This window comes from Heterodontus francisci, chromosome 5 (genome assembly GCF_036365525.1).
Source record: "Heterodontus francisci isolate sHetFra1 chromosome 5, sHetFra1.hap1, whole genome shotgun sequence".
In the NCBI taxonomy this organism is placed as follows: Eukaryota; Metazoa; Chordata; class Chondrichthyes; order Heterodontiformes; family Heterodontidae; genus Heterodontus; species Heterodontus francisci.
The window spans coordinates 42,503,397-42,518,640 of NC_090375.1; the positions used below are offsets into that span (position 1 = coordinate 42,503,397).

The 15,244-nt window shown below is 43.6% G+C and overlaps 1 protein-coding gene across 1 annotated transcript in view; it reads right to left on the reverse strand.

Annotated features, from left to right (window-relative positions):
• Positions 1 to 15,244, reverse strand: part of LOC137369533 (collagen alpha-3(IX) chain-like) — a 181,356-nt gene that overhangs the window by 100,344 nt on the left and 65,768 nt on the right. The window contains exon 11 of the mRNA XM_068030800.1: positions 14,886 to 14,930. Coding sequence (XP_067886901.1) covers positions 14,886 to 14,930 — 45 coding nt within the window. The remainder of the gene's footprint in view (positions 1 to 14,885; positions 14,931 to 15,244) is intronic.

The window sequence follows — 15,244 nt, forward strand, 5'->3', positions numbered from 1 at the left end:
TAGTATGGGCCGAGGTTAGAAACAGGAGAGGAGAGGTCACCCTGTTGGGAGTCTTCTATAGACCTCCGAATAGTTCCAGAGATGTAGAGGAAAGGATAGTGAAGATGATTCTCGACAGGGGCGAGAGTAACAGGGTAGTTGTTATGGGGGACTTTAACTTTCCAAATATTGACTGGAAATACTATAGTTCGAGTACTTTAGATGGGTCAGTTTTTGTCCAGTGTGTGCAGGAGGGTTTTCTGACACAGTATGTAGACAGGCCAACCAGGGGCGATGCCACATTGGATTTGGTACTGGGTAATGAACCCGGCCAGGTGTTAGATTTAGATGTAGGTGAGCACTTTGGTGATAGTGATCACAATTCGGTTAGGTTTACCTTAGCGATGGGCAGGGACAGGTCTCTACCGCAGGGCAAGAATTATAGCTGGGGGAAAGGAAATTATGATGCGATTAGGCAAGATTTAGGATGCGTAGGATGGGGAAGGAAACTGCAGGGGATGGGCACAATCGAAATGTGGAGCATTTTCAAGGAGCAGCTACTGCGTGTCCTTGATAAGTATGTACCTGTCAGGCAGGGAGGAAGTTGTCGAGCGAGGGAGCCATGGTTTACTAAAGAAGTTGAAGCGCTTGTCAAGAGGAAGAAGAAGGCTTATGTTAGGATGAGACGTATAGGCTCAGTTAGGGCGCTTGAGAGTTACAAGCTAGCCAGGAAGGATCTAAAGGGAGAGCTAAGACGTGCAAGGAGAGGACACGAGAAGTCATTGGCAGATAGGATCAGGGAAAACCCTAAGGCTTTCTATAGGTATATCAGGAATAAAAGAATGACTGGAGTTAGATTAGGGCCAATCAAGGATAGTAGTGGGAAGTTGTGTGTGGAATCAGAGGAGATAGGGGAAGCGTTAAATGAATATTTTTCGTCAGTATTTACAGTAGAGAAAGAAAATGTTGTCGAGGAGAATACTGAGATTCAGACTACTAGGCTAGATGGGATTGAGGTTCACAAGGAGGAGGTGTTAGCAATCTTGGAAAGTGTGAAAATAGATAAGTCCCCTGGGCCAGATGGGATTTATCCTAGGATTCTCTGGGAAGCCAGGGAGGAGATTGCAGAGTCTTTGTCCTTGATCTTTATGTCGTCATTGTCGAAAGGAATAGTGCCGGAAGACTGGAGGATAGCAAATGTTGTCCCCTTGTTCAAGAAGGGAAGTAGAGACAGCCCTGGTAATTATAGACCTGTGAGCCTTACTTCGGTTGTGGGTAAAATGTTGGAAAAGGTTATAAGAGACAGGATTTATAATCATCTTGAAAAGAATAAGTTCATTAGCGATTGTCAGCACGGTTTTGTGAAGGGCAGGTCGTGCCTCACAAACCTTATTGAGTTTTTCGAGAAGGTGACCAAACAGGTGGATGAGGGTAAAGCAGTGGATGTGGTGTATATGGATTTCAGTAAGGCATTTGATAAAGTTCCCCACAGTAGGCTATTGCAGAAAATACGGAAGTATGGGGTTGAAGGTGATTTAGAGCTTTGGATCAGAAATTGGCTAGCTGAAAGAAGACAGAGGGTGGTGGTTGATGGCAAATGTTCATCCTGGAGTTTAGTTACTAGTGGTGTACCGCAAGGATCTGTTTTGGGGCCACTGCTGTTTGTCATTTTTATAAATGACCTGGAAGAGGGTGTAGAAGGGTGGGTTAGTAAATTTGCGGATGACACGAAAGTCAGTGGAGTTGTGGATAGTGCCGAAGGATGTTGTAGGGTACAGAGGGACATAGATAGGCTGCAGAGCTGGGCTGAGAGATGGCAAATGGAGTTTAATGTGGAAAAGTGTGAGGTGATTCACTTTGGAAGAAGTAACAGGAATGCAGATTACTGAGCTAATGGGAAGATTCTTGGTAGTGTAGATGAACAGAGAGATCTTGGTGTCCAGGTACATAAATCCCTGAAAGTTGCTACCCAGGTTAATAGGGCTGTTAAGAAGGCATATAGTGTGTTAGCTTTTATTAGTAGGGGGGTCTAGTTTCGGAGCCACGAGGTCATGCTGCAGCTGTACAAAACTCTGATGAGACCGCACCTGGAGTATTGCATGCAGTTCTGGTCACCGCATTATTGGAAGGATGTGGAAGCTTTGGAAAGGGTGCAGAGGAGATTTACTAGGATGTTGCCTGGTATGGAGGGAAGGTCTTACGAGGAAAGGCTGAGGGACTTGAGGTTGTTTTTGTTGGAGAGAAGGAGGAGGAGAGGTGACTTAATAGAGACATATAAGATAATCAGAGGGTTAGATAGGGTGGATAGTGAGAGTCATTTTCCTCGGATGGTGATGGCAAACACGAGCGGACATAGCTTTAAGTTGAGGGGTGTTAGATATAGGACAGATGTTAGAGGTAGTTTCTTTACTCAGAGAGTAGTAGGGGTGTGGAACGCCCTGCCTGCAACAGTAGTCGACTCGCCAACTTTAACGGCATTTAAGTGGTCATTGGATAGACATATGGATGAAAATGGAATAGTGTAGGTCAGATGGTTTCACAGGTCGGCGCAACATTGAGGGCCGAAGGGCCTGTACTGCGCTGTAATGTTCGAATTCTAACAATTAACGTCCTTTTCGGCATAGTTAAACATCCTTATGTGGTCTTTGTCAATGGGAATTTTGGCATTCAAGAGGAAGCTAGATAAGCACATGCAGGAGAAAGCAATAGAAGGATATGTTGATGGGGTTAGATGTAGAGGGGTGGGGAGTGACTCATGTGGAGTATAAGCACTGCCATAGATCAGTTGGGCTAAGTAGTCTGTTTCTGTGCTATAAATACATTGTAATACTTTGTAACAAATCTGCATGCTGTCATGCCAGGCCCCCACCTGCCAAGAATGAGGCACATTAATTTTGTCATGAACATTGACTGTGAACTGTTACTGGAGTGAAGAAGGGACTTGTTAAACAGATCAGCCATGGCTGGAAATACATTTGCATATTAACAGACTGGGATTGGAAGGACAAAGGACCACTCCCTGACACATTCAACCCACAATGGATCTTGATCACCAGATATTGTGTGTAAGAGGAGCATTCCAGGTACTGCTAAAGTGATACAATCCAAGACATGATCAGACCAGTTAGTCACATGACTAACCTGCTTGGCAACCTGGGTTTTTCTAAATTGTACAAACAGTTTAAACTGAGAGTGTTAAATTGTTTGCTCCTGGACTGAGAAGAACTCTCCTGTCTGCTCCCATCTCTTTCTCACAAGCCTTTGAATCCACTGAAGACACATGAACCCCAAGAGAGAAAAGTCTCTTACAGCCAACAAGGTTTCAGAAGAATACTGGGCCCCAATGAAAAGCAAGATCTACCTACAATCAAGCTCTCTAGAGTGAGTTCGAAGAACCGTAACGAAAACTTCAGATATCGCCTCAAGCATTTCCACTTTAGTTTTTCCCTTCTGCTCTTTTCTGTCTCTATTTGCATGTATTTATCATGTATGCATGCTAGCGTGGGCATGTCGTGTATCCATAGGCGTCAACCGAATTACAGTTCAAGTTCAAGTTTACCAAATTTCAACTTTTCTTCTTTAAAGAAAGCCTGTTTGTGCTGCTTTCTTTGCCCTGTAACTGAAAAGCGGTGAACAAGGATTCACCAAGGGGGAGCTGAAAACACGGGTGTGCTTAAAATTAAACCAGGTTACGGTAAGACCAGGTGAAGGCTGAGAGGGAACCCGAGACACCTTTCTCTCACCTGGTCGTAACAGTGTCAATTAGAACTTTGGCATTTAAGAATCACAGGCTGGGTAGGAGAGGTACTACCTAGTATGCTACACAGATATCAGATAGGTTTCAGACTTACTCACTCGTGCTATTCGGTGATCTCAACTATGCCTCAGTAACCTTGGGCTAAGCAAGATGAAAAAAAGCCATGCTGATCACTCCTGATCATTATTCAATGACCCCCTATTGGAAAGTCCATATGCATGGATGTCAGATGGGGACAAGGTCAGAATCAGTAATGATACTCCTACTCCACCCTGGCCAAGTGCCTCCTGATACTTAATGCCTAAACACAAACATGAAAAACTGTCAGTTGGGCTCGATCATGAAGGACTGCTGATACCTGTGAAATCATAACCAGCCTTAGGAACATAGGAGCAGCAGTAGGCCATTCAGCCTATTGAGCCTGCTCTGCCATTCAATATGATTATGACTGATCATCCACTTCAATGCCTTTAAAAACATAAGAACATAAGAAATAGGAGCAGGAGTAGGCCATTTAGCCCCTCAAGCCTGCCCCGCCATTCAATAAGATATGGCTGATCTGTCCCAGGCCTCAACTCCTCTTTCAAGCCTGCTCCGCATAACCCTCGACTCCCCCAGATTTCAAAAATCTATCTACCTCCTCCTTAAATACATTTAGTGACCTAGCCTCCACAACTCTCTGAGGCAGAGAATTCCAGAAATTCACCACCCTCTGAGAGAAGAAATTCCTGTGCATATCAGTTTTAAATGTGTGACCCCTTATTCTGTAATTATGTCCCCTAGTTCGAGATTCCCCCACTAGTGGAAACATATTCTCAACATCCACCCTGTCAAGCCCCCTTAGAATCTTATATGTTTCAATAAGATCACCTCTCATTCTCCTAAACTCCAATGAATAAAGGCCTAAACTGATTAGCAGTTCTTGATAAGACAATCCCTTCATCCCAGGAATCAGCCTAGTGAACCTTTTCTGAACTGACTCCAATGCTAGTATTTCCTTCCTTAAATACGGGGACCAAAACTGTACGCAGTACTCCAGATGTGGCCACACCAACACCCTGAACAGTTGTAACAAGACTTCTCTATTTTTAAACATGAACCCCCTAGCAATAAAGGCCAAAATTCCATTTGCCTTCCTAATTACTTCCTGCACCTGCATGCTAGCTTTTTGTGTTTCATGTACAAGAACACCCAGATCCCTCTGTACTGCAGTATTTTGTAGTCTTTCTCCATCTAAATAATAATCTGCCTTTTTATTCTGCCTACCAAAGTGGATGACCTCACACTTTCCCACATTGATTTGCATCTGCCAAGTTTTTGCCCACTCACTTAACCTATCTATATCCCTTTGCAGATTATTTGTGTCCTCATCACAACATGCCTTCCCACCTATTTTTGTATTGTCTGCAAATTTGGATAGACTACACTCTGTCCCTTCCTCCAAGTCATTAATACAGATAGTAAACAGTTGAGGCCCTAGGACCGATCCTTGCGGCACACCATGAGTTACGACTTTCCAACCTGAAAAAGACCCATTAACCCCAACTCTCTGCCTTCTGTGTGTTAGCCAATCTTCAATCCATGCCAACACATTACCCCCAATACCCTGAGCTCTTATTTTGCGCAATAACCTTTTATGTGGCACCTTATCAAAAGCCTTCTGAAAATCCAAATACACTACATCTACTGGTTCCCCTTTATCCATTCTGCTTGATATATCCTCAAAGAACTCTAACAAATTTGTCAAATATGATTTCCCTTTCATAAAACCATGTTGACTCTGTTTGATTGCATTATGTTTTTCTAAATGTCCAGTTATTTCTTCCTTAATAATGGGCTCTAGCATTTTCCCAATGACAGATGTTAAGCTAACTGGTCTATAGTTTCCTGCTTTCTGTCTCCCTCTGTTCTTGAATAGAGGCATCACATTAGCGGTTTTCCAATCCGTTGATATCCTACCAGAATCCAGTGAGTTTTGGTATATTACGACCAATGCCTCCACTATCTCTGCAGCCACTTCTTTTAAAACCCTTGGATACAGGCCATCAGGTCCTGGCGACTTGTCTGCCTTCTGTCTCATCAGTTTGTCAATCACCTTTTTCCTCATGATAGAGATTGTTACAAGTTCCTCCATCCCATTTACACCTTGCTCATCTATTATTGTTGGGATGTTGATAGTGCCCTCCACTGTGAAGACTGATGCAAAATATTGGTTTAAATTATCTGCCATTTCCTTGTTCCCTGTTATTAATTCCCCAGTCTCATCTGCTAAGGGTCTCACACTTACTTTCGTACTCTCTTCCTTTTTATATACCCGTAGAAGCTCTTACTGTTTGATTTTATATTTCTTGCCAATTTACTCTCAGAATCAATGTTCTCCCTCTTTATTAGATTTTTAGTCATCCGCTGCTGGTTCTTAAAAAATTCCCAATCCTCTTGCCTACCTTTAAGCTTTCGTCACATTGTATGCCTGTGTTTTTGATTTGATACTCTTCTTAACTTCCTTTTTTCTCCATGGGTGGTTCATCATCCTCATTGAGTTGTTCCTTCTGACTGGAATAAATGTTTGCTGAGTATTATGAAATATCTGCTTAAAAGTCTGCCACTGCTCATATACTGACTTTCCCTTGAGTCTATTTTCCCAGCCCGCTTTAGACAACTTTTTCTTCACACCCAATTGCTCTTGTTTAAGTTGAAGACACTGGTTTGAGACCCAAGTTGCTCACCCTCAAACTGAATTTGAAATTCTACCATGTTATAATCGCTTCCCCCTAGAGGATCCTTAACTATGAGATCTCTTATCAATCCTACCTCATTACACATTACCAAATCTAAAATAGCCTGTTCCCAGGTAGGTTCTGCAATGTATTGTTCTAAGAAACAATCCCTGATACACTCTCCAAATTCGTCTTCCATGTTACCCTTGCCAATTTGATTTGTCCAGTCTATATGCAGATTAAAATCACCTAGGATAATTCTAGTGCCCTTCTTAGATGCCTCCATTATTTCCTAATTAATACTTGTTCTAGAGAGAGGCAACTCCTCGGGTGCCTGTAGACCACTCCCACCCATAATTTCTTTCCCTTGCTATTCCTTATTTCCACCCAAACTGATTCTACATCACGATCTATTACACGTACATCATTACTCACAACTGCACTGAGCGCTTGCTTGAATAACAAAGCTACCACACCTCCTTTTCCTTTCTGCCTATTCTTCCAGAACGTCGAAAATCTTTGAACATTGAGTTTCCAGTCCTGGTCATCCTGCAACCACGTCTCTGTGATAGCTATCAAATCATATTCATTTATTTCTATTTGTGCCGTCAGCTCATCTATCTTGTTACAAATGGTACGTGCACTCAGATAAAGAGCCTTAAGCTTTGACTTTTTACCATTTTTACCTACTCTGGTTCTAATTTCTGCTGTACTCTTATGCTTGTATTCTTGATCCCTTCCTGTCACACTCTGATTAATGTATGCCCCTTCACTACCCTGCACCTCTGCTCTCTCGCTACTTTTCGACTTTTTAAACTTCCCTTCAATTGAACCCTCTCTCTTTCCCCAGTACTGGTGCCAGTGTCCCATGAATCGGAACCCATTTCTCCCACACTAATCTTTGAGCCACGCATTAACCTGTTTAATCTTATTTACCCTATGCTAATTTGCACGTGGCTCAGGTAGTAATCCGGAGATTATTACCTTTGTGGTTCTGCTTATTAATTTAGCCCCGAGCTGCTCATAGTCCCTCAGCAGAACCTCTTTCTTAGTCCTACCTATGTTGTTGGTATCTATATGGACCACGACAACTGGATCCTTCCCTTCCCACTCCAAGTTCCTCTCTAGCCCAGAAGAGATGTCCTTAGCCTTGGCACCAGGTAGTCAACACAGCCTTTGGGACTCTCTACCTTTGCTGCATAGTATCTCTTCCCCTAACTATGCTATCCCCTATTACTACTACATTTCTCTTTTCTCCTCCCACTTGAATGGTGCTCTGAACCACGGTGCTATGGTCAGTTTGTTTATCCTCCCTACAGTCCGTGCCCTCGTCCACAATTGCATAAGGGCACTGGCTAAGGCTCCTCCAAAGCTAAATTCTGGATCCGCATTCCTGCCTCACTCACAGTCACACCCTCCTTTCCCTGACTACGGTCCAGACTTGATGTAATTAATCCAAGGGGTGTGACTGTCTCCTGAAACACAGTGTCTAAGCAACTCTCCCCCTCCCTGATGTGTTGCAGTGTCCGCAGCCCGGACTCCGGCTCATCAACTCTGAGCCGAACATCCCACACTTTCTCCCACACTATCCCCATATCCCTTTATGTCATTGGTATTTCGAAATCTGTCAATCTCTACTTTAAACATAATGACTGAGCTTCCACATCCCACTGGGGTAGAGAATACCAAAGATTCACAACCTTTCCTCATCTCTGTCCTAAGTCAGTGTCTTCATTAGATGATGGAAATGGGAAGAAAACTGGGGAAAGAATGAAAACAAGTCAAACCTTATAAGGGGCCTAGATAGAGTGGATAGGAATTACTGAGTTCCCTTAGCAGAAAGGTCAATCACCAAAAACATAGATTTGAAGTGATTGGCAGCATGATTAGAGGAGAATTGAGGAGACATTTTTTCACCCAGAGGGTGGTGGGGTCTGGAACTCAGTGCCTGAAAGGGTGGTAGAGGCAGAAACCGTTTCGGCATTTAAAAAGCACTTTGATATGCACCTAAAGTGCCATTATCTACAAGGTGGACCAAGAGTGGGTAGACTAGCTAACAGCACTGAAGGAGGTTATTCAGCCAATCTAGTCCATTTGGATAGGCCTTCACAGTTGGCACAGATCCTATGGGCCAAATGGCCTCCTTCTGTGCTGTAAATTTCCTGTTTCTCTGTTTTAGTGTTTCTATTTTCTATGTTGCTATGCTTCTGTAAGTTTCTATGTTTCTAAGTTTTCTAAAACGTACTGAGGCATAACTTCTGCTTTAGCATTCCAGGCACTTACACAGTTTGTATTTCAAGAAGTCGCATACCTACAGATCATGTTTTTCCACCCATTAAAATTTACCGTCTGCTCTCTGTCTACACCTGGGGCGTAGAGAATCCCTCACTGTCTTTAACACATGAGGGATATGACATACCTTGGGATGTTCAGCCACATTAAAGGTGCTTTGTGAGTGTAAGTTGTTGCTGTAGTATTTCTAGATCCAAATATTATTCCAGTTTCCTAGTTTTATTAAATATTAAAACTTTATAGGAATGTATTTTTGCTAACGTTAATTGATAACATTTGGAAAACTGGCATGAAGTTTCAATATATTTGAGATAGGTAGGCAGCTTCCCAAAATCGAGAGCTTGAGAATCTCCTTGGGATTCTTGCAAATGAGTTATTTGTGCCTCTCACAGCATGAGTTGAAAAGCAGCATACTGAAGATTATCAGCTTCCTCATTATATTTAAAAAAGTGCAGTTCAGCATCTGGTAAAACAGCAAATGTGGCAGCATGATGCTGTAATTGTTAATTAGCTTAGCTTCTGGCCACTTTCAGCAAGATGAAAGAGAAGAATGTTCATTAGCTCCCCTGCTGAGATTATCAATGATACATCAGGCTGTTACACCAAGGCAGTGGTGCAGAATCACCAACTGGGCATCAATAATGAACTTTCTTTTTGTCTGTGTGTTGACTTATATTATGTTTGAAGCTGTGGAAAAGTGGACATTTTCCAAATGTCTAGCCCAGCGACTGTGAGGTCTCTCAGGTGATGTGCTGCAGGAAGCAATCAGCGGACCAGTTGATGTGCTGCTGCATGGAGATCCATCTTCAGCAAGAGAGTTAGAGAGAGAGAGAGACCGGATCCCAAAATGGCAAAATGAGTCCTGTCCTAAAGGAGTATATGCATGGTATGGCATCAAAGAAACCTTGGAGTAAATAATACTTACCATTTCCTAACTGAAAGTGTGCTAATAAGCATCCCAGCAACAGGAGAATGAACAGATGTTGTGCAGATGTTATGGCTTCAACGTGGAATTCCCAGACATTACTGCAACATCCAGGAGCAGTTGCAATAACAACTCCTCTGCCACATTATAGCAATGTGTTTTTTTTGTTCAAATTTTTGTTATCCTTTTCAGTAAAATGATTGCTAGTGTTGATCAATAGCACTAGCATCATCAGCTATACCAGCACAACCTCTTCAATTTCAGACTCTGCCCCATATATACCCAAATTTCTGTCTTTCGGTTTCAAATGTGGTGGCTCATATTGCATATGCAGCTCCACTACTGAAATAGCAAAAGGCTGATAGCACCTGTGAAATAGTGCAGGTCATTCTTTTTGCATGATCCTAGACAGTAAGTCTATGCCACTCTTGGAGAAATTTTTTAGAGTTCATTCTTGGGATGCCAGTGTCGCTGGCAAGGCCAGCATTTATTGCCCATCCCTAATTGCCCTTGAAACTGAGTGGCTTACTAGGCTATTTCAGAGTCAACCACATTGCTGTGGGTCTGGAGTTATGTACAGGCCAGACGAGATAAGAATGCTGGATTTCCTCTGCTGAAGGATATTAGTGAGCCAGATTTGCAACAATCCAGTAGTTTATTCATTATTAATGAAACTACCATTTTATTCCAGATTAATTAATTAATTGAATTTAAATACCCCCTGTTGCCATGGTGGGATTTTTATTCTCAGTGTCTCTCCAAGCCTCTGGATTATTACTGATCCAGGAACATTACCATAATGCGACTGTCCCCTATAATTGCCAAAGATGAGCTAGGTTTTGTTCTCACTGGCATTGTCCAGCACAGGTACTGGGATAGCAACTGGGAGCAAGACACTTTCGTTGATTTCCTTTCATCTTTCCCTGAGCTCGCAGGTATCATGTTCCCTGGGTGATTCATTGAATGAACTCAGGCAGAATGAGAATATTTTATCAGCGTTCTGTGAAATAGTAGCACCTCACATCAAATGTAGAGCTAAAGTTCTGCCGAGTGACAGGAAACAGAAGGTAGTGGTTAATGGTTGTTTTTCAGACTGCAAGAAGGTCTACAGTGGGCTTTCACAGGGGTCCATACTAGGACCATTGCTTTTCTTGATATATATATATATATATAAATGACCGAGACTTGGGTGTACAGGGTACAATTTAAAAATGTGAAGATGACACCAAACTCAAGACTATTGTGAACTGTAAGGAGGATAGGGATAGGCTGGTGGAATAAGTGGACATGTAGCAGATGAAATTTAATGCAGAGAAGTGTGAAGTGATAAATTTAGGTAGTAAGAATGAGGAAAGGCAATATAAACAAAGGGTGCAATTCTAAAGGGGATTCAGGAACAGAGTGATCTGGGGGCATATGTGCACAAATCATTGAATGTAATAGGGCAGGTTGGGAAAGAGGTTAAAAAGGCATATGGGATCCTGGGCTTTATATTTTTTTTATTCATTCATGGGATGTGGGTGTCGCTGGCTAGGCCAGCATTTATTGCCCATCCTAATTGCCCTTGAGAAGGTGGTGGTGAGCTGCCTTCTTGAACCGCTACAGTCCATGGAATACACCCACAGTGCTGTTAGGAAGAGAGTTCCAGGATTTTGACCCAGCGAAGGAATGGTGATATGGTTCCAAGTCAGGATGGTGTGTGACTTGGAGAAGAACTTCCAGGTGGTGGTGTTCCCATGCATTTGCTGCCCTTGTCCTTCTAGTTGGTAGAGGTTGTGGGTTTGGAAGGTGCTGTCTAAGGAGCCTTGGTGAGTTGCTGCAGTGCATCTTGTAGATGGTACACACTGCTGCCACTGTGTGTCAGTGGCGGAGGGAATGAATGTTATGCACAGGGTGCCAATGAAGCAGGCTGTCCTGGATGGTGTCGAGCTTCTTGCGTGTTGTTGGAGCTGCACTCATTCAGGCAAGTGGAGAGTATTCCATCACACTCCTGACTTGTGCCTTGTAGATGGTGGACAGGCTTTGGGGAGTCAGGAGGTGAGTTACTCGCTGCAGAATTCCTAGCCTCTGACCTGCTGTTGTAGCCATGGTATTTATATGGCTACTCCAATTCAGTTTCTGGTCAATGGTAACCCCTAGGATATTGGTAGTGCGGGATTCAGTGATTGTAATGTCAAGGGGAGATGGTTAGATTCTCTCTTGTTGGAGAGGGTCATTGCCTGGTACTTGTGTGGCATGAATGTTACTTGCCACTTATCAGCCCAAGCTTGGATATGGTACAGGTCTTGCTGCATTTCTAATCGGACTGCTTCAGTATCTGAGGAGTCACGAATGATGCTGAACGTTGCACAATCATCAGCAAACATCCCCACTTCTGACCTTATGATTGAAGGAAGGTCATTGATGAAGCAGCTGAAGATGGTTGGGCCTAGGACACTACCCTGAGGAAATCCTGCAGTGATGTCCTGGAGCTAAAATGATTGACCTCCAATAACCACGACCATCTTCCTTTGCACTGGGTATGACACCAACTAGCGGAGAGTTTTCCCCCTGATTCCCATTGACTTCAGTTTTTCTAGGGCTCCTTGAAGCCATACTCAGTCAAATGCTGCCTTGATGTCAAGGGCAGTCACTTTCACCTCACCTCTTGAGTTCAGCTCTTTTTTCCATGTTTGAACCAAGGGTGTAATGAGGTCAGAAGCTGAGTGGCCCTGGCGGAGCCCAAACTGAGTGTCAATGAGCAGGTTATTGCTAAGTAAGTGCCGGTTGAACTGTCGATGACACCTTCCATCACTTTACTGATGATTGAGAGTAGGCTGATGGGGCGGTAGTTGTATGGGTTGGACATGTCCTACTTTTTGTGTACAGGACATACCTGGCAATTTTTCACATTGCCGGATAGATGCCAGTGTTGTAGATGTACTGGAACCATTTGGCTAGTGGTGCGGCAAGTTCTGGAGCACAGGTCTTCAGTACTATTGCCAGACTATTGTCAGAGCCTATAGCCTTTGCAGTATCCAGTGCCTTCACGCAGAGTGAATTGAATTGGCTGAAGTCTGGCATCTGTGATGCTGGGGACTTCAGGAGGAGGCCGAGATGGATCATCAACTCGGCACTTCTGGCTGAAGATTGTTGCAAATGCTTTACCCTTATCTTTCGCCCTGATGTGCTGGGCTCCCCCATCATTGAGGATGGGGATATCTGTAGAGCCATCTACTCCAGTTAGTTGTTCAATTGTCCACCACCATGCATGGCTGGATGTGGCAGGACTGCAGAGCTTAGATCTGATCTGTTCGTTATGGGATCACTTAGCTCTACCGCATGCTGTTTATGCAGTTTGGCATGCAAGATGTCCTGTATTGTAGCTTCACCAGGTTGATGCCTAATTTTGAGGTATGTCTGGTGCCGCTCCTGGCATGCCCTCCTGCACTCTTCATTTAACCAGGGTTGGTCTCCTGGCTTGATGATAACGGTAAAGTGGGGATATGCCGGCCCATGAGGTTACAGATTGTGGTTGAGTACAATTCTGCTGCTGCTGATGGCCCATAGTGCCTCATGGATTCCCAGTTTTGCATTGCCAGATCTGTTCGAAATTTATCCCGTTTAGAACGGTGGTAGTGCCACACAACACAATGGAGGGTATCCTCAATGTGAAGATGCGACTTCATCTCCACAAGGACTGCGCGGTGGTCACTCCTACCAATACTGTCATGGGCAGATGCATCTGCGGCAGGCAGATTGGTGAGGATGAGATCAAGTATGTTTTTCCCTCACCAGCTGCCGCATACCCAGTCTAGCAGCTATGTCCTTTAGGACTCAGCCAGCTCAGTCAGTAGTGGTGCTACCGAGCCACTCTTGATGATGGACACTGAAGTCATTCTGCACCCTTGCAACCTTCAGTGCTTCCTCCAAGTGGTGATTCATCAGCTGAGGGAGGGTGGTAGGTGGTAATCAGCAGGAAGTTTCCTTGCCCCTGTTTGACCTGATGCCATGAGACGTCATGGGGTCCGGAGTCGATGTTGAGGACTCCCAGGGCAACTCCCTCCTGGCTGTATACCACTGTGCCGCTACCTCTGCTGGATTTGTCCTACCGATGGGACAGGACAAACCCAGGGATGATGATGGCAGTCTCTGGGACATTGTCTGCAAGGTCTGATTCCATGAGTGTGACTATGTCAAGCTGTTGCTTGACTCGTCTATGTGACAGCTCTCCCAACTTTGGCACAAGTCCCCAGATGTTAGTAAGGAGGACTTTGCAGGGTCGTCATGACTGGGTTTGCCGTTATCGTTTCCTATGCCTAGGTCGATGCCGGGTGGTCCGTCTGGTTTCATTCTGTTTTACTGACTTCATAGCAATTAGGTACAACTGAGTGACTTGCTAGGCCATTTCAGAGTGCATTTAAGAGTTAACCACATTGCTGTGGGCCTGGAGTCACATGTAGGCCAGACCAAGTAAGGACAGCAGATTTCCTTCCCTAAAGGACATTAATGAACCAGATGGGTTTTTACAACAATCGACAATGGTTTCATGGCCATCATTAGACTAGCTTTTTTTTTAAATTCCAGATTTATTTATTGAATTCAAATTCCCCTTCTGCTGTGGTGGGATTCGAACCCATGTCGCCAGAGAAACATCCTGGGTCTCCGGGTTACTAGCCCAGTGACAATACCGCTACACCACCGCCTCCCTTTATAAATAGAAGCATAGAGTACAAAAACAAGGAAGTTATGATGAACCCTTATAAAACACTGGTCTGACCTCAGCTGGATTACTGTGTCCATTTCTGTGTACCGCACTTTAGGAAGGATGTGCAGGCTTCAGAGAGGGTGCAGAAAACTTTATGAGAATGGTTCCAGGGATGAGGGACTTTGGTTATGTGAATAGATTGGAGGAGATGGTGTTGTTCTTCTTAGAGAAGAGGAGGTTGAGAGAAGATTTAATAGAGGTGTTCAAAATCATGACAGGTCAAGACAGAGTAGATAAAGAGAAACCATATTATGAGAGCAGCCATATTATGGATCCTATCCCTACATATAAATCTTTGTAGGTGGACGTCTCTTTGTTGATTTCAGAAATAAGACGCGTGCACGTTCTGGAGTTGTATTCCAAAAGCATCATTAAGTACAGATTATATATGTTCCCTTTAATTTTACATAGCAGCAAAAATAAAGGCACCTTCCACAATTGCAGATCTTCATTATTTTTATCACTTACCACTCGACCTTCAGGACCCATTGGTCCTATTAGGCCTGTCCGTCCCTAATGAATATAAAGACAGCAATGATTAATGATTAACAATTAACATAAACCCCCTGAAAATATAAACAAAATCAAAATAAATGTCCAAGACACACAGCACAGAACAATAAAGAGGTTGGGTTTAAAAGCCTGAAATTTGTCAGAGGAGACAGTGACAGACAGACATATGTTTGAAGTCTATGGAAAGAACAGATTGAAGTGTTGCAATGAGTTTTAATTTCAATGCAGTGAAAGGTGTGAGGAGGATGATCAGTGGTGTAGGATAGGGTCTTTGCATCTTGGAAGGAACTACACAGGCAAGTTTGAAGAGAATT